Source organism: Bos javanicus, chromosome 7 (assembly GCF_032452875.1).
Source record: "Bos javanicus breed banteng chromosome 7, ARS-OSU_banteng_1.0, whole genome shotgun sequence".
Lineage (NCBI taxonomy): Eukaryota > Metazoa > Chordata > Mammalia > Artiodactyla > Bovidae > Bos > Bos javanicus.
This window is the reverse complement of record NC_083874.1, coordinates 21,419,039-21,439,704: the sequence shown is the minus strand read 5'-3', so window position 1 is coordinate 21,439,704 and position 20,666 is coordinate 21,419,039. Positions and strand designations below refer to the sequence as shown.

General features: G+C 40.8%; 1 protein-coding gene across 1 annotated transcript in view; it reads left to right on the top strand.

Annotated features, from left to right (window-relative positions):
- The window catches only part of RAD50 (RAD50 double strand break repair protein), a 107,467-nt gene extending 95,598 nt beyond the window's left edge, over positions 1-11,869 (top strand). Inside the window, exons 22-25 of the mRNA XM_061422840.1 lie at positions 7,154-7,239; positions 7,789-7,931; positions 9,992-10,125; positions 11,524-11,869. Coding sequence (XP_061278824.1) covers positions 7,154-7,239; positions 7,789-7,931; positions 9,992-10,125; positions 11,524-11,710 — 550 coding nt within the window. The 3' untranslated portion in view covers positions 11,711-11,869. The remainder of the gene's footprint in view (positions 1-7,153; positions 7,240-7,788; positions 7,932-9,991; positions 10,126-11,523) is intronic.
- The last annotated feature ends 8,797 nt before the right edge of the window (positions 11,870-20,666 follow it).

Here is a 20,666-nt window from a genome sequence, read left to right as displayed (position 1 = left end):
GTTTGTCACTTGTCCATTAGCTTTCTTGATGGTATTATTTATTTGTAGCTTAGTGTTTAGGTCAATAAATTTTTGGAATTTTAATGTATGACTTCTCAATTACAAGGGCCTTCCCAATCCTAAGATTACAAAAATTTTTCTTTTAATAGCCTTACTTATTTTTAATCTTTTATTTGGACTTCATTTGAAATTTGATAAAAGATAGTGATATAATTTTAATTTTTCCCTCTTCTAAGCACTATTAAAACCTTTCCCATTGACTTGAAATGTCAGTTATAAAGTTCTGTATATAGTTGGTTTAATTTTTATTCTTGTCCTCCATGATTTTATTCAATCACATTATCTCTCATATATGAACTTTAGAGTCATCTTGTGGGTTTTATTTAAAAAATTATTTAATCTTGTTGGGAGTTTTGTTTGGATTGCATTTAATTTACGGATTACTTGAGGGAAAATGTTTTTAATATTGAATCTCCCATTGGAGTCCTGTAATGTATTTATTCAGGATGGTTTTGTTCTCTTGTAAAGTATTATAACTTTTTCATTTAGATTCTGTACCTTTTTTCTCCTGGTATTTCTTAGTTTTTATTGCCATCATGAATAGGACCCATTTGTCTATTATATTTCATATTGAATTCTGCCACAGTAATGTATGTTTATTTCTGACTACTTATCAGTCTTTAATAGTTTGTCAGTTGATTTGTTAGGTTTTCTGAGTGTATAGTTATATCATCTGCAGAAATGATAGCAAGTTCTTATTTTTGTTCCCCTCATTTAGTCTTCATTTCTCTTTATTGTCTTGCTCAGTTATTAGGGATCTCCAGGACATTATTTTAGAGTAGCAATAATAAAAGTTCTCCTTCTCTTGTTCTTAGCTTTAAGAGGAACACTTTTGTATATTTTAACAGTAAGTTTGATGCTTGCTGTGGGTATCTGATAGTCATCTTGTCTAATTAAGAAATTTTTCTATTTCTCTGTATTTAGTTTTTATCAAAACTCAGTATTATACTTTTTGACATCTGTTTAAATAATATTTTCTTGCAATCTTTTAATGAAGTGAATTATCTTAATTTTCTGTTGTACCATTCTTGGGTTCTTGAGATAAACACTATTTGGTTGTAATACACTGGTTTTAATATGCTCAGCCCTAAATTTGGTTTTATTTAGAATGTTTGAATCTGTATTTGTAAGCAAAATAAGCCTATCCTTTTTTTTTTCTTATGTTTCTCCTTGCTATGTAGTATTTACATACTTCGGAACTAGGTGTACCTTGAAGATATGAAAACATTCACTTGTAAAACTATCTGAGCCTGATGGCTTGAAAGATGGCATTTTGACTGCCTGTTCAAATAATTTTGATTATATTCAAGGGCTATTAATATCCCATTTTTCTGATCTTGAGCACATTACTAATTTGATTAAATCTCAGTTTTCTCCCCAGCTTCTGTTTTATTTTATTGAGAAATAGTTAACATACATCACTGTATATGTTTAAGGTGTATGGCATGATGGTTTGATATACACATATTATGAAGATTACTAAAGTAGGTTTAGTTAATATCCATCATCTCATGTAGATAAAAAGGAAAAAAACATGTTGTGATGAGAACTCTTAGGCTTTACTCTCCTAGCTGTCTTATGTCATAACAGCAGTATAGTTAACATATTGTATATTACAGACCTAGTACATATTTATAAGCGGAAATTAAATTCCACATGTAAGTGAGATCTTACAGTATTTGTCTTTTTCTGACTTCTTTTAACCTGCCTTCAAAGTCCATCCAACGTCGCTCCAAATGGTAGGACTTCTTTGTTTTTTTATGGCTGAATAATGTTCCATTATATGTGTAAATGTGTATGTGTATAGATATGATATGTATATGTGTATAAAGATATATATCTCACATCTTCTCTATCCGTTCATTCCATGATGGACATAGGTTGTTTCTGTCTTAGCTGTTGTGAACAGTGCTGCTGTGAATGGGGGAGGAGGGTGCAGATAACTTTTCAAGTTAGTGTTTTCCTTTCCTTTGGATACATTCCCCAAAGTGGAATTACTAGGCTATATGTTACTTGTAGTTTTAGTTTTTTAGGACTCTATACTGTTTCCCACAGTGGCTGTACCAGTTTACAGTGTATGCTGGCAACAGTGCACAAGGGTTTTCTTTTCTCCACATCCATGCCATCATTTGTTAGGTTTTGTTGGTGATGGATGTTCTAAGAGGTATGAGGTGCTCTTTCATTGTGGTGTTAATCTGCAGTTCCCTAATGACTGTCAGCATCTTTTTCGTGGACCTTTTAGCTGCTAAAAGGTCATGGACCTTTCGTGTATGTTCTTTGGAAAAATGTCTATTAAGGTCCTTTGTCCAATTTTAAATTGAGGTTTTTTTCCCCCAGGTTGTATGAGTTCTTTATATATTTTGGATATTAACTCCTTATCAGATTCATGGCTTTCAAATATTCTTTCCCATCCCATAGGTTGTCTTTTTACCTTGTTTCTTTAGCTGTGCAGAAACTTTTTAGTTTAATGCAGACCCCCACTTTGTTGTTATTGTTTGTGCTTTAGCTATGATTTCCAAAAATCAGTACCAAGACCCATGTCAAGGAACTTTCTTCTGGGAGTTTCATACTTTCAGGTTTTACATTTAAGCCTTTGATTCATTTAGAGTTCATTTTACGAGTGATTAAAATAGGGATCTGGTTTCATTCTTTTACATGTGAGTATCCCGTTTTCCCAACACCATACTGAAGAGACTGTCTTGTCTCCATTGAGTGTTTTTGGTTCCCTTGTCAAATATTAGTTTATGTGTCTGGGTTAATTTCTGGGCTGTCGATTATGTTCTGTTGGTCTATTTGTCTTTTTATGCCACTGCCATACTAGGTTTTTTTAAGTCTCTTTTTATATTGAAGTATCATGTGAAGAGTTGACTCATTGGAAAAGACTCTGATGCTGGGAGGGATTGGGGGCAAGAGGAGAAGGGGACGACAGAGGATGAGATGGCTGGATGGCATCACCAACTCGATGGACAGGGAGGCCTGACGTGCTACAATTCATGGGGTCGCAAAGAGTCGGACACGACTGAGCGACTGATCTGATCTGATCTGATCAATATAGTTGATTTACACTGTCATGTTAGTTTCAGATGTACAGCACAGTGATTCAGTTATATATATGTATATATTATTTTACAGATTTTTTCCTTATAGGTTATTACAAAATATTGAGTATAATTCCCTGTGCCAATACAGTACGTCCTTATTGGTTATCTGTTTTATGTATAGTAGTGTGTATATGTTAATCCCAACCTCCTAATTTATCCCCCTCCTCCCTTCTTCCCCTTTGCTAACTATAAGTGTTTTCTGTGTCTGTGGGTCTATTTCTGTTTTTTAAACAAGTTTATTTTAATCTTTTTTTTTTTTTTCAGATTCCACATATAAACAATATCATATGATCTTTGTCTTTCTTTGTCTGACTTATTTCACCTTAGCATGAAAATCTCTAGGTCATCCAGGTTGCTGCAAATGGATGGCATCATTTCATCGTTTTTGTGACTGACTAATACTCCATTATATACATGCACCACATCTTCTTTATCTGTTGATGGACATTTAGGTTGTTTCTGTGTCTTGGCTGTTGAAACAGTGCTGCAGTGAACATCAGGGTGCGTGTATCTTTTCAAGTTTTGTTTTCCCTGGATTGGGAAAGCCCAGGAGTGGGATTGCTGGATCATATGATAATTTTATTTTTAGTTCTTAAAGGAAATTTCATACTGTCCTCCATAATGGTCATACCACTTTACATTCCCACCAACAATATAGGAGAGTTTGCTTTTCTCTGCACTCTCTCCTGCATTTATTGTTTGTAGACTTTTTGATGATGGCCATTCTGACTGGTTTGAGGTGATACCTTATTGTAGTTTTGATTTGCATTTCTTTGAGATGTTGAGGATCTTTTCATGTGTGTTTTGGTCATCTGTATATCTTGAGAAATGTCTAGATCTTCTGCCCATTTTTTGATGGGTTGTCTTTTTTGGGTTTTTTTGAGCTGTGTAAGCTGTTGGTATATTTTGGAGATTAATTCCTTGTTGGTTGCTTCTTTTGCAAAGATTTTCTCCCATTCTGTGGGTTGTCTTTTCAATTTATCATTTCCTTTGCTCTGCAAAAGCTTTTTAATTAGGTCCCTTTTGTTTGTTTTTAATTTTCATTACTCTAGGAGATAGATCCAAAAGGATACTGCTGCAATTTATTTTAAAGTGTGTTTTGCCTGTTTTTCCTCTAGGAATTACACAGTGTACAGTCTTATCTTTAGGTCTTTAGCCAATTTCAAGTTTACTTTTGTGTGTGGTGTTAGAGAATGTCCTGATTTCATTCTTTTACATGTAGCTGTCCATCTTTCCCAGCACCACGTATTGCAGAGACTCTTCTCCATTGTATATTCTTGCCTCCTTTGTCATAGATTAATTGTCTATGGGAGTACAATACTGTTTTAATTACTATAGCTTTAGTATAACTTGGAATCAGGAAATACAGTACCATTGCTTTGTTGTTTTCTCAGGTTTGTTTGGCTATTTGGGTCTTTTGTAGTTCCATGTAAGTTTCAAGAGTGTTTTTTCTATTTCTATAAAAACTACCATTGGAATTTTGATAAGAATTGCATTGTATTACATACATGGCTTTGAGAAGTATTAACATAATTAATCCTTCCAATCATGAACATAGAGATTACCTTTCCATTTCTTTTTTTCATTTTGGCCATGTTGCCTGGCTTGTAGGATCTTAATTCCCTGACCAGGGATCAAACCCATGTAGTTACTGTAATCATTGCATAGTGGGGCTATAAACTCCATATTAACAGAGAGAGAAGATACAAAGTGGGATTCCCATGTGGCTCAGTGGTAGAAGAATCCGCCTGTCAATGCAGGAGACGCTGGTTTGATCCCTGAGTTGGGAAGAGCCCCTGGAGTAGGAAATGACAACCCACTCCAGTATCCATGCCTGGTGAATCCCACGGACACAGGAGCCTAGCAAGCTACTACAGTCCATGGAGCCACAGAGTCAGACATGAGTGAGCGACTGAGCGTGCATGCAAGATACAAAGTGAATGGTCCAACTACTGTTGACATCAGCTCTGTCTGCCACACTCATTGGTCAGTGTGAGGACTGGAGTTTTTTCTCTCAGCAGACCTACACATGGGTGAGGATGCGCCACCTCTGATGTCCCAGGGAGCCATGGTGTAGACCATACGTATACATCTTGGACATGTGTGCCCCACCTGGAGCTTGTTCTCCATGTTGAGAGTGCTTATTTATGTTAATTATGGACGATTTTTAACTTGAATGGAAAGATGACGTTTTTTAAAAGTCATTTGAAGAATCAAGATCATAACGTATAAAGCTAAGGATCACATGATTCATCTCAAGAACATTCTCTGAGGTTTTTTGGTTTTAAACAAATACTTAGAAGTTGTGTCTCTGTCCTTTTGAAAGAAGTATAAAATCTGAGATAAATATATAAAAGTAGAAAATAGAGACTTGTTGCATTCTCATCAACAGGCAGAATATGGTTTTTTTCCGGGCTTTATACTTAAAAATCCTTCATCTGATATTTAAAATGTATTTATGTTGAGTCATTTCTTTCTCTTTTGCTGGTAAACCAGAAGATCATGAAATGATTCTGCAGAGGCAGTAGCATTACGTTCAGTTTCTTTTTTTGTATATATCAGATAAGAGACTTGCAAATGGAAGTATGTCCGCCTCACATCCTTTGTATGGTGATGGCAGTGATGTTTGCCTTTTTGTGACTGTTGCAACATTTATTAATTCATAAACCCACTTCCAAAGAACCTAAGGGCTTTTTGGCGAAAGGTGACTATAGTAAAAACGATGTTAGATTTTGACAGGCTACTTTTGTTTTTACACATTTCTTTTCTTTTTCGTATTTCAAAACTACTAGTATTTCAAGAGTGTTGGGGGGGGTAGAGGGATGCACAAAAGTTAATGCACATATTTGGAGTTAGGATTTTTGAATCTTTAGGAAGGGAAAATAAAATTTTGAAGTTCAGGTGAGCTTAAGTCTCTATATCCTCCTCTCTGAACCAGCACTTCTGGTTGGTAAAAAGCTCACAGATCTGAGACAAAAGCAGCTTCAGAGGTTGACTTCGGTAAACTGTAATAAAATAGAAGAGGAAAAAAAAGACAGCAGTTCCAGAGATTCACCTGTTTTCCCGTGGATTAAGGGACCCTGTACACCTTCTATCCCCTCTTTAACTCACTGTCATCCGTTCAGCAGAGCTTCGTATATAACCAGTTGGTATCAGTAGAAAGAGCGCTTCTGTTAAACCTAAGGAAAAGTCTCATAAAAAACTCTTTTCAGAAGTTTTCACAGTACTTAAGCATTTAAGGGAATGTTTGTCTTATCATGGAGCTTCCCTGGTGACTCAGATGGTAAGAATTTGCCTGCAATGCAGGAGACCAGGGTTTGATCTAGAGAGTGAAAGTGGAGAAGGATAAGGACCCTGGAGTGCTGGAATTATATATGCCTGACAGTTTGCAATACTAGCCAATAGCAAGGTTTTGGTTGTATTTATTTTTTTCTAGCTCTTACTATATTCTGCTGATGCTAAGTTGCTTCAGTCGTGTCCCACTCTGTGTGACCCCATAGATGGCAGCCCACCAGGCTTCCCGGTTCTTGGGATTCTCCAGGCAAGAACACTGGAGTGGGTTACCATTTCCTTCTCCAGTGCATGAAAGTGAAAAGTGAAAGTCAAGTCACTCAGTTGTGTCCGACTCCCAGCGACCCCATGGACTGCAGCCCGCCAGGCTCCTCCATCCATGGGATTTTCTAGGCAAAAGTACTGGAGTGGGGTGCCATTGCCTTCTCCATACTATATTCTACTTTTATTATTAATATGGGGGAAGTTATCTCATTGTTATGATGTTACTTACTATATATATTATTAAACATTTTGTATATTTTTAATATATACTGTTAAATATATTGGTCTTCCCTGGTGGCTCAGATGGTAAAGAATCTGCCCGCCATGCAGAAGACCCAGGTTCGATCCCTGGGTTGGAAAGATCCCCTGGAGGAGGAAATGGGCAACCCACTCCAGTTAAATATTATGTTACCTTTACCAGTGGATTCTTTTTCCAGAGCAATAATGAAATTTCACAGTATGAAAATGGAAGAAATCAACAAAATTATTCGTGACCTTTGGCGAAGTACCTATCGTGGACAAGGTAATTAACATGGTGTAACATGAATGCTCTTTCTAAAGCCCTGTGTCAAGCTCTTGCTTCATATGACCTCTCATCATGCCAGTATTGCCTCTAGACCCCTTTCTGAACATCTCTTTCAGATTTTCTAAGAATTCTTATCTTGACAATATCTTTTAGAAAGAAAAAAATGCAAAGTTTTCTATTCCAAAGCCTGACAGGACTTACAAATTTGGCTATGGTACACATTATATTTAGCTGATGACATAATAGGTTCTGTTGAAGTGCAGATAGGGATAAGCTGAAATGAGATAAGAAGAAGAAGAACACCATTAGGAGGAAATTCTTAATAGGGGAACTAAGAAAAGGGCACAGCTGAGAGCAACGGTTGGTTGGGTATCTGGCTGCTTCTGACCAGGGATTCTCATAACCAGGGAAAAGTTTCCAAACCACCCAGTGTTTCCCCTGGGAATGTCAGCCTCTCATGTTGCTTATAACGTTCTTTGATAAGGTTTGCAAATGACAAAAGGCTGCAGAGTATAGGTTCCTAAAATCTTCTTCTTTCTGTATCAGATATTGAGTACATAGAAATTCGATCAGATGCCGATGAAAATGTATCAGCCTCTGATAAGAGGAGGAATTACAACTACCGAGTGGTGATGCTAAAGGGAGACACAGCCTTGGATATGAGAGGGCGTTGCAGCGCCGGACAAAAGGCAGGTATTTTCACGAACGTAAAACCACTTGTACACAGAAAATTGACGGAGAAATGATTGTCAGTGCAGAGGAAGCACCCAAGGTGCCCTTGAATGGTGGGAAGCTCCTTATAGCATCATTGCTGCCACATGAAGTGAACCGGGCTCAGTTACTCTCATTATACTCTCAATTCTAACCAGCATTTCCTGCAACATTATGTGAAGTAGGCTTTTAGAAGGGCCTGAAACAGTCTGACAGGATAGCCTAAATGTAGAGCAAAAAGCTGAAGGCCATTCATTGTTTCATGGCATTCCTTATGAGAATAAGGTTGTTTGATCATCAGTTATAGACCCACACTAATTTATGTGCCACCAAGAGAGAAAAAATTCAACAGTAATTCTAAGCTGCATCTTGATTTCAGAGAAGTCAAAGGATAAGGAACGGTATGTTTTACAGTCAGTGACATACAGTATTAGCAAACCAGACCCTAGATTGAGCCACATGAGGCATTACAGTAACTAAGAGTCTCTCGCCATAGGACTGAGTCCCCACCACCACTCCCCAGCCTAGCCTTGGGGCCTGGGGACCGTGTGAAAGCGGGCCTGCCAGAGTCAAAGGCTGTGAAAGCCACAGGGCCTCTGCCCCCACCACCACAGGGACTCAGTGCTGGGCCAGGCCACCTGGCTCTGCAGGGAGCTCTGAGGAAGCTGAGGTTGGATGCATAGAGGACTCATATCAACAAGTTGGGAAGTAGGACCTGCATCCTTGGGAACGGTGCTGGGTTCTTTCACTGTGCACTGGTTTGTCCCCAAAATGTTATCGATTTTTGATCTTCCTCCTTTGCAGATTAGAAGAATATTATCAATATTACCTCTGGACCCCTGATTCTTAACAAAATTTTATAATTCTGTAAATGGATGCTCATATCAGAGTCATTCACATAAAAAAGTTTGCAGTTTTTTAAAGACACTCTATGCATGTATTTTTGTCATCAACCCAGATAGCTGATACCAATTTATAAGGCATCTGCAGATTATTATCTTAATCAGATTGCAAAAATGACAAATTTGTGATCTATAATCAATATCCCTTGAGTTTGAAACATGTCTATTTGGATTAAAAATATTTTCTGAACAAAAGCGGATTTCCTGTAGCTACTATAAATTACAAAAATTAGTGCTAGCATTTCCTTGATGTTGAGTGACAGGACAGACAGATGCTGTGTAAAAGTGGGCCAGGAGCTCCATTCCGACTCCACTCTGAATGGGTGATGGTGGCAGCAGGAGAGCAGGGCTGGCCTGTGGCCCTGGCATCTTCAATCTGCCAGCCTGCCCTGTGCATCAGAGAAAAGCTCTGAAGTGCTCTGAGATCACTCGCTCACTCACTGACGCACCTCTGCTCACAAGTCTGGGGGTGGAGGGGACATCACAGCCCCCACAGAAGTCGTGCATCTTCCTGGACTCGTCCCTCCCTCTTGGTTCTGTGGCCCTTGTGCCCGCAGAGGGCTTCAGTGGCGGTCTCAGCGTTAGGTTTGTTATCCACAGAAGTTCCTCATAGTTTTGGTTGCTTGGATTTTCCACAGTCAAGCTTAAATAGAACCATACTTGTGTACTCATAGCTTTCCTCTCCCTCCCTCTCAGAATCATACACACAGACATTTAAGTTCGGGTTAGAGCGATGGTGCCACTTCGGTTCCACAGAACAGAGAGAGTGAGAGAGTCTCCAAGGGAAAAGGTGTCTGTGAGGCTCTGGAAAACGTGTTATATCCAAGTTTTCTAACATCATCAGGACAATAGCCAGATTATGAATTTTTAAGGTTGTTCATCTTATACCACTATTAAAATTGTCAGTAACATTAGATAAGTGCTAACTGCATTTCTGATGCAGGTCTCTAATTGGAAGCTTTGTTATAGCTGATGTGAGGTGTGGCCTGGCATTTTAATGATGTACACCTGAGGTCAGTGATCCTGTGAGATTGCCCCACCTTTCCCTTCAAAAGCCAGTGTGCCAGTCTGCCTGTTTTCCTCAGGTGAATGAGAAACGTGTGCAGTGCAGCTGAGTTCTGGCACCCTTTTTCCAGGTATTAGCCTCACTCATCATTCGCCTAGCCCTGGCTGAAACATTCTGCTTAAACTGTGGCATCCTTGCTTTGGACGAGCCAACGACAAATCTTGACCGAGAAAACATTGAATCTCTTGCACATGCTCTGGTTGAGTAAGTATCTCAAATTTGGGGCCAAGTTATGATTGTTTTTAAAGGAAGATTAAGAGAATTCTATGGTGAAAATAGAATCCTCTGTAGGTGGGTCCTCCTTGGGGAAACTGGTTTTACCAGACCTTAGGCTTTACCTTGATAGTAATTTTTCAGATGCTTAAAAAAAGAACTACCTGGTGAACACATGCCCCAGACACATCCTACATCTCCCCAAGAGTGTTCACAGTGAGGGTTTCCTGGCTTGGTTTGGTTTTCCTGTAAACCCACCAGAGGGGCCCATGTGTCTCAGACAGGAGTTAGCGTGCTCCACTAAAGCATTTCTAGGTGGTGACAGTGGGTTTTAAACTCTCTCCCCAGCTGCTCACATGTGTCAGCGTCTATGAGGAATGACGGCTCTTACTCAAAAAGTGTATTAGTGGTGTGGTGAGGTAGGCTCCAGACTGCAGACACGCTTATCACAGCTCACCGCTGGGGTGGTGCAGGTCTGGGGGTAGAGAGCCCTTGCTTCTGCACGGTCCAGCAGAGGACGGGCAGTCTGCATGAGATAGAGAAGCTCTTCTGGGGGGTCTTCACTCCAGACAGACTCTTCCTAGCAGAGAGAACGTCTCCTGTGATAGGAGACTTGAGTGGCCCCAGAGCCAGCTGTCTCCAGCCATCTCTTCCAGTAGTCCCGTGTGACCCACAAGTAAGGGTTGGTGCTTGTGAAACCTAAGTGCATCCAGCTCCAGGCAAGGGATAAATAAGCGGTTAGTTTAAAGAAAAAGTCTTAAGTCTCAGACTCATAACTAGTTACCTCAGCATATAGATAACAAGCAGAAACGTTCTCAGTACGCCCACTCAGGCCCCCTGTGTCATACCAGTGATGCATCTAGTGACTGGTGGTGGCAGAGTTCTAAGTAGACCCAGCTCCTGAGAAGGCAGTGGGGCTCACAGTGTTATTCCCCTTGCCTGTAGGCTTTTTAAATAGTTTTCTTCCAGAGAAAACTAATATCAGGTCAAGAAAACCCCAGGAATAAGTCAGACTCCTAAAGTTGAGTGGCACAGATTATTAAAGAAAGTGCAATAAAACATTTCTACCTGCTTTAAGAATAAAACTAGTTCTTCATGTATTCTCACCAGTCTTTAAGCCAGACCTCAGCGAAGAGTCAGGCTACGCATCCCCACTGTCTAGCGAGGAGATGAGACTGCAACCTGGCTGACCTGAAGGCCTGGATCCACCCACCCCTCCCCCCTGCCACTTCCTGCAGGGCTGTCAGGGGCCCTGATACTCACACGACACAGGAAAAGCCTGGTCATCACACACAGCACACACTTTGTGTCTGACAGGGTTCTCAGTGGCTTTTGCAAATGAAGAGAGTTATGTATGTTCTTTAGTAATAAAATGTTATATTGTTTCAGGATAATAAAAAGTCGCTCACAACAGCGGAACTTCCAGCTTCTGGTAATCACTCATGATGAAGATTTTGTGGAGCTCCTAGGGCGTTCTGAATATGTGGAGAAATTCTACAGGATTAAGAAGAACATTGAGCAGTGCTCACAGATTGTGACATGCAGTGTTAGTTCCCTAGGATCTTATGTTCATTAAAAACATTCAAGACTTACATACTTTAGAAACACTGATCCTCTGGCAACTGCTTATTTCTGGTATTGAGACAATATGAAAATGTTCTTTCAGATGAGCCTTGTGTCTAGCGTTTTTAATGTCTAAGAGGTTCAAAAATCATTAAAAGTGTTTCACATGAAATTTGGGCTGATTCTCTGAACTTCATTCCTCTCCAGGCAGCATCTGACAAGCCTCAAGAGCAGCGAAGATATGCTCAGCTTCCCTGCTCCCCTCCCTAGCACTAATGAAGGAGTCTATAGGGCCTGAAGCTTCTTACTAAATGTTCACTTCCCAAAGCATTAGTGAGAAGTAGTTTCTCTGCCTGGAAACTACAGTTTGGGCATTAAAAAAAAAAAAAAAAGTCAGTGTTAAGATTTACCTCTAAATTTAGTTTGTTGGATGTGGTTTTAAAAACTGAGTTATCAATATTAATATCTGAAGATGAAAGATGATTATTAATAGCTGGCTCTGCTCTTTATAAATCTAGGTAAGTGACCTCTTCCTCTTGGGACCTCAGTTTCTCCAACTAAAATTTGCAGTAGTCAAATGGGGGCTTCAAAGTTTGAAAGGAATCTTAATTTCCGTGCCCACTCTATTCCCTCCCCACATATCCCTACCAGGTAGTCCCCAAACCTGGGCTGTCTGAAGACAGGACATCCCCCACTGTGCACCATCCATTTCTGGAAAGCTCTGCCCAAGAGCAAGGCCACCTCCTCACTGGGGACCTGACCCGCCTTCTTACAGGAGCTCTAACTTTCTCATATGTCTGTGCTGTTTCATCAGCTTAGCCTTACCGTGTGTCCCGACTGCTCTCCCAGTGTGCAGCTCTGGTGGGGACAGGAAGCAGGGCTTGCTCTGAGTTCACACTTGCTCCTGACGGGATCCGAGCAACCCTGGAAAAGCCGGCCCCGTTTTCATTCCAGATGTTGTTTCTAATACGAGCCCAGTCATACCCTTTCCCTGGAACTACGAGCCGACAACTTGAAGCCTGTCACAAGCAGGCCACGAGAGTGCTACCGAATCACGCACTCTGAAGTAGACTTTCAGAGTGTCAGTCACATGGCACAGTCACTTCTGTGCCATCTGCAGCTCTAATGAGCATATGGTACAGACAGCCTTTTTCAACACAAGTCTAGAAAAGAAGCCCTAAGGTTTTCAGCATCTGTGATAGGCTGGATAATGGCCTCTGAAGATACTGAGGTTCTAATCTCAGGGACCTGTGAATGTTACCTAGTAATATGGCAAAAGGGACTTTGCAAATATGATTAAAATTAAGGATCTTGAGATGGGGAAATGATCCTGGTGGGCTGAATGTAATTACAAGTATCCTAGTAAGGAGCGGGCAGAGAGTGGGTGGCAGAAGAGAAGGTCCTGCCTGTATTGAGACATGCAGAGACTGGAGTGATGCACTTTGAAGGTGGAGGACCAGCTATAAACCAAGAAATATGGGCAACCACAGAAGCTGAAAAAAGGCAAACACATTCTTCTCTCAGAACCTCCAAAAGGAACCATCCCTGCCGACGCCTCACTTTCAGTCCAGTAAACTGATTTTTGGACTTATGGCCTTCAGAGTTACGTAAGAGAATAATACTTGTTTTAAGCTGCTAATTTTGTGCTAATTTGGTACAGCAGCAACAGGAACTAATACAGTATCCACTGTATAGAACCAATTTCTGTGCATCTGATGGTGATTATATACTACCTTGAGAAAACTGAAAAAGGTTTCAGTTTTCAGATGAAAAACTCATTTTCTGTTCTGTGGTTCACAGAAAGAACCTTGTCTGAGGAAGTCTGGTCTGGATCCTCGCTTAATCCCTGGAGGAAAGGGCCGAGCAGAACCTCCACTCCAGCCACCTGCTGCTTGTCCACTATGTGCAGTCATCCCAGTTAGCTTTGAAAAACTAGAATCGAGAGAAATGCAAATCAAAACCACAATGAGGTACCATCTCACGCCGGTCAGAATGGCTGTGATCCAAAAGTCTACAAGCAATAAATGCTGGAGAGGGTGTGGAGAAAAGGGAAGCCTCTTACACTGTTGGTGGGAATGCAAACTAGTACAGCCACTATAGAGAACAGTGTGGAGATTCCTTAAAAAACTGGAAATAGAACTGCCTTATGACCCAGCAATCCCACTGCTGGGCATACACACTGAGGAAACCAGAAGGGAAAGAGACACATGTACCCCAGTGTTCATCGCAGCACTGTTTATAATAGCCAGGACATGGAAGCAACCTAGATGTCCATCAGCAGATGAATGGATAAGAAAGCTGTGGTACATATACACAATGGAGTATTACTCGCCCATTAAAAAAAATACATTTGAATCAGTTCTAATGAGGTGGATGAAACTGGAGCCTGTTATACAGAGTGAAGTAACCCAGAAAAACACCAATACAGTATACTAACACATATACATGGAATTTAGAAAGATGCTAACAATAACCCTGTATACGAGACAGCAAGAGAGACACTGATGTAAAGAACAGTCTTTTGGACTCTGTGGGAGAACGCGAGGGTGGGATGATTTGGGAGAATAGCACTGAAACATGTATTTTACCATATGTGAAACAGCTCGCCAGTCCGGGTTTGATGCATGAGATGGTACTCAGAGCTGGTGCACTGGGATGACCCTGAGTGATGGGAGGGGGGAGGGGGGTTCAGGATGGGGACACATGTACACCCTGGCTGATTCATGTCATTGTATGACAAAAACCACTACAATATTGTAAAGTAATTAGCCTCTAATTAAATAGATTTTTTAAAAAAAGCTAAAATTACTATATTAGCCAGGCTAGCATGATATCAAGAGTGGTACCATGAGGAAAGAACAGCAGACCAATCCTCACTCCGAGGACACATCCAAGAATTCATAAATTAAGAAAGAACAAAGCAATTCCAGTCATCTTTTAAAATAAACATATGTAATAACCAAGGTATCTTTATCCCAAGAATGTAAGGATATTTCAGAGGATAACTCTTGTCACAAATCATTACCACAATAAAGCCAAAGGGGGAAAATTGTGATAAGATACCCAACATTGACCATTATTTGATAAAATTCAACACCTCTTAGCTTTAGTAAACTCAGTTTTGCAAAGAATAAAAGAATATTTTCTTAGTGTAATTTGAGTTAGTTTAGTCATCTTAATAGTAAAAGATGAAATATTTTCCATTAAATGAAAATACCAGGTAACTTCCATCAACATATTTTTGAAAGCTCTAGTCATTGAAACAAATAAAAAGGCAACACAAAATAAATACAGCCAATGAAACAAAGTTACTTACAAATTAAAACAGGACTCCCAGTTTCGAGTCTGGTTTCTTCTGAGGATGTGACTTCCCTCACAGCCCTTTTGAGTGACTTTCTCTCCTATTTCCCTCATGTCACTGGGCTTGGAGGTCGCGTAGGTGCCCTTTTTAAGCTTTTCACCGCTGCTTCTACATTATTCTCCACCCCTTACCCCCTAAACAAACACACACACTTGAAGATGAATGGACATCACAATATGGAAGTGAAGAATATGAGCCAGACTAGCTTTAGGACCTTGGGCAAGTCATTTATCCTCTTTTGCTCCTGTTTCCTAATATGTAAAAGTAGCTGAAATGGTGCCTATCTTGTGGTGGTGGTATGAGTTTTAAGCGACTTAAAACTGCTTAGAACTCCCTGGCACATAAGTAAGTGTGTATGTATTTGAAAGAACCATCACCTCATTGGTTTACTCTTTCTTGTTGCAGTTATCTTTAGGCCCCAGCCCCACTTAGCAACAATTTTAGCTCTCAGTTGAGAATTATTCTCCAAACTTAATTTCATGACCATTGGTGATTTCAGAATCCAAATGATGGTCTAACACATTTAGACTTCTCAGCTCCTTGCTGTTTCCTCCGTGAGGGATACTCCACAGTTTTAGCCAGAGTCCAGCCCTTTAACAACAATAACCACAACTCTCCATATTTCCATTTTAAGCATCTACAGTAACCTCTGGTATCTTTTCAGTTCACTCCTGGGATCTCCAACTCCAGCAATTCTTTAAGCCCACCAAGATTTCTTTTTCTGCTATCCATAAAACATTTATTAGCAAGCATGCACAAACAAGAGAGGTCACACGAAACCGTTCATGAAGCTCAATGAAGTCCCAGCTGTGTCCTTGCCAGCATTCTTAACAAGGACCGTGCTGGAAAGGTGCACCAGAAGCCCACCAGGATTTCAGTCCATTGATTCTACCACTTTTTCGGTTCTTCACTTCCCTCATGCCCGTAATTTCATGGTCTTTAAATTCCATGGTCCATCCTAGTATCACTGTCTTGCATAAAAACTCAACTTTCTTTTCCCTCTTCCGTCCACAAGTTTTTCTCACGGTACCTAACCCTGGCAAAACAGGGCTCTCCCTTACCCTGCATGTGCAGTTTCTTCTGCTGGCTCTGTATTTCCCTGACCTTTTGGTGCTGCCCTGCTTTAGAGCTCACTCTTCATCTGCATCTCTTTTCTTATACTGACTTATTTGGTGACATCATCCAGTTGCACAGCTTTAAAATTATCTTAGTTTGAGCTCTCCCAGAAGTAAAACCTGAAACAGTGATTCAAGCAAAGTTAACAGTAGGAGATCAGTTCAGTCGCTCAGTCATGTTCAACTCTGCAACCCCATGGACTGCCACACTCCAGGCTTCCCTGTCCATCACCAACTCCCAGAGCTTGCTCAAACTCAAGTCCATCTAGTCAGTGATACCATCCAACCATCTCATCTTCTGTCATCCCCTTCTCCTCCTGCCTTCAATCTTTCCCAGCATCAGGGTCATTTCCAATGAGTCAGTTCTTTGCATCAGGTAGCCAAAGTATTGGAGCTTCAGCTTCAACATCAGTCCTTCCAGTGAATATTCAGGACTGATTTCCTTTAAGACTGACTGGTTTGATGATCTTGCAGTCCAAGGACTCAAAAGTCTTCAACACCACAGTTCAAAAGCATCAGTTCTTCGGCACTCAGCTTTATAGTCCAACAGAAGGAGATGGGGAATCACAATATATAGTGAGGAGAAAGCATCCAACGAGTAGTGTGTTCTTAAACCAGCTACCATAGTAGGCAATTTGGGGTTTAATCCCACAGACAGAGTGGGAAATTTGGCAAAGCGTGCACCTCAGAATTATCCCAACCCAGGAGCAAGACAGCTGGGGTATTTATATACCAACTCCCAAGAATCACTAGCTGAGGGCTATTTCAGGGCCTGTTAAGCTACTGGCTTTCCATATGCATCTTCCACAGAGCTGCCTTCCACAGTTTAAAAAAAAGGGGGGTGAGAAAAAAGCTTTCTGACAGAGATACAGAGAACAGCAGCATCTGGAAGCGGGCCAGAGCACACTGGGTGCTGCTGGCACAGAGGGCGGGCGCTGGCTGCCCCTCTGATAGTCTTGTGGAGCTGAATCCTGAGATCTGCCTCCAGTCCAAAGTGGTCTAAACTCCTGACTCACACATGACTACACAGCTGAACAACAACTGGATATCTGGTTGCACCTGGATGGACATCAATAGACATCTGAAACTTAAAACGGCCCAGTCCTTCCCTGAGAGCCTGCAGCTCCCATAGCTTTGGAGGAATGACCACTCCAGTCTTGCAACTACTTAGGAAAAAATCTTGACATCTTCCCTTTTCTGTTTATCTCATCTCACATTCAACCCATCAGAGCTTAATACTATGGACTCAACTTTAATATTATATCCAGAATCTGACCATGCCTCACCATCTAAACCACCACTGCTCTGGTCCAAGCCATCATCACCGTCTAAGCCAAATAATCAGGAGTCACCTAGCTGTTCTTGCTGATTTGGGCCCTCTTCTCACAGTTTGTTAACACAGCAGTCAGTCAGTCATCTTTTTAAAAGTAAATGCATTTCTCACTGGAGTATGGGTTAGCAATTCTGAAACCACTTTACATACGAAAATAAATACATACACATTTGTAGATAATTGAGTTTCTCACTATTAGAGAAAGATGTTTGCATATCAAGAAAGGGGAAGGTTATAAAAAGAACCCAATAGTGCTGCATTGAATCCGAAGTATCAGTATAAATGTATGGTTTTAGTAAAAGAGTTCTGTTTTCTTCAGGGATGGAAGGGGAAACTGGGAAGAAAGTAGGGAGAATAATGGAAGAGTAAGGTCTGCCAAAACTCTGCTCCTCCATAAAACCAATGAAAACCCTATCAAAAACTGTCAAACTTTTTCAGAATTTTGGAAATTAAGGCTTGCAACAAGCCAAGGATTGTTTGTTCAAGGAAAACAGCTGAATTTCAGGGAGAAAAGCCAGTGGCATTTTAACTTGCCCTAAACCCACTCCCCTCGCCCTGTCTTTGTGGTAGCTTTGAAGATCAAAAGCCCCATAACTTCAGTACCTGTGAAAGCAGCAACAACCGGAAAGAGCAGAATAGATACGGAGTTCCCCAAAATCTTCAGCTGAACAGAAGTGCCAGTGTTTGACCTGTCTGGCAGCTTACTGAAAATCTCCACTCTTTATTCAGTCTGACTCCAGCTCATTCTGCAAACATCCCTGCCTGCTGTAGTCAACCAGTGATGATTGGCTGACATTGCAGCTGCCAAGGCAGCATTACTAATTGGGACCAACAAGAGAGTAACCAAAAAACGTAAAGGACGTGTCTGTGGGGCTTCAACAAGCTTGAACATAATTCCTAGGAGTCTAGAAGTTCATGTGTATGTCAGAACTTTGTGCACATTCAGGAAAGACCTAAGAAGACCCTAAGCTCTGACCTCTGATTGACCTTGAGACTACTTATACAAGAAGCGAAGGCAGTGGGACTTCCTTCATGGTCCAGTAGCCAAGGCTTCACACTCCCAATGCAAAGAGGCCTGGGTTCGATCCCTGGTCAGGGAACTAGATCCCACACGCTGCAGGGAAGACTGAAGATTCCATGTGCTGAAGCTAAGACTTGAAGCAGCCAACCAAATTTTTAACAATTTCGTAAGATACATGTATTTTACAAAAAAGAAGTGAAGGTGAGGTTGTTGTTGTTTAGTTGCTCAGTCATGTCCCACTCTTTTGTGACCCCATGGACTATAGCCCGCTAGGCTCCTCCATCCATGGGATTTCCCAAGCAAGAATACTGACCCAGTTGTAATTTACCTTCTGCAGCACTGAAGACATGACTGAACAAACCGTCTCATACAGACAAAGCCCTCCAACAAAAGCTTGGAAATTTATTAGTTCAAGGCATTAAAAGAAATCTCTGTCAAAGCATCAATATACCACTAAGCTAAGACTTCTGTGACCACACATGAGAAAGAATACAGCTTTAAAGAAAAGTAAAGTCACTAATGTACTAATTAAAGTCAGTGATGATTAAAAGTCACTATTTAAAGTCCAGAATTCCAGAAAAACATCTACTTCTGCTTTATTGATTACACCAAAGCTTTTGGCTGTGTAGATCACAACAAACTGGAAAATTCTTCAAGAGATGAGAATACCAGACCATCTTACCTGCCTCCTGAGAAATCTGTATGCAGGTCAAGAAGCAACAGTTAGAACTGGCCATGGAACAATGGACTGGTTCCACACTGGGAAAGGAGTACGTCAAGGCTGTACACTGTCACCCTGCTTGTTTAACTTATATGCAGATTACTTCATGAGAAATTCCAGGCTGGATGAAGAACAAGCTGGAATCAAGACTGCCAGAAGAAATATCAATAACATCAGATAAGCATATGACACCACCCTTAAGGCAGAAGGTGAAGAAGAACTAAAGAGCCTCTGATGAAAGTGAAAGAGGAATGTGAAAAAGTTGGCTTAAAACTCAACATTCAAAAAACTAAGATCATGGCATCTGGTCCCATCACTTCATGGCAAATAGATGGGGAAACAATGGAAATAGTAACAGACTTTATTTTGGGGGCTCTAAAATCACTGCAGATGGGGACTGCAGCCATGAAATTAAAAGATGCTTGCTCCTTGGAAGGAAAGTTATGACCAACCTAGACAGCATATTAAAAGGTAGAGACATTACTTTGCCAACAAAGGTCCATCTAATCAAAGCTATGGTTTTTCCAGTGGTCATGTATGGATGTGAGAGTTGGACTCTAAAGAAAGCTGAGTGCTGAAGAACTGATGCTTTTGAACTATGGTGTTGGAGCAGACTCTTGAGAGTCCTCTGGACTGCAAGGAGATCCAACCAGTTCATCCTAAAGGAAATCAGTCCTGAATATTCATTGAAGGACTGATGCCAAAGCTGAAACTTCAATACTTTGGCCGCCTGATGCAAAGAACTGACTATTGGAAAAGACTCTGATACTGGGAAAGATTGAAGGTGGGAGGATGAGACAGACAGAGGATGAGATGGTTGGATGGCATCCCCGACTCGATGGACATGAGTTTGAGCAGGCTCCAGGTGACGGACAGGGAGGCCTGGTGTGCTGCAGTCCATGGGGTCACAAAGAGTCGGACATGCCTGGGCGGCTGAACTGAACTGATAGTCACTAAACTTTACTTTTTGTGGAAAGTCACTAAACAAACAGTAACAATTACAAACCCTGGGGATTAAGGTAAACTGATTTTCAGAATCAATACATTATATTTGTTTAAATATCCAATAGGAAATTATAAGACATGGTAAGAAACAGGAATATAGGGGCCCATACACAAGAAAAAAAACAATCAATAGAAACTGTGCCTCAGGAAGCCCAGATAAAGACTTTAAATCAGCGTTATAAATATGTTCAAGGAACTAAAGAAAACCATGTCTAAAGAACTGAAGGAGGGACTTCGCTGGTGGTCCAGTGGCTAAGACTCCACACTCCCAAGGCAGGTGGCTCAGATTTAATCCCTGGTCGGGGAACTAGATCCTGTATATGCTGGAACTAAGACCCAGCACAGCCAAATAAATAACTCTTTTTTAAAGAATTAAAGTAAAGTATGAGAATGAGATTTTCAGAGGGCACGCT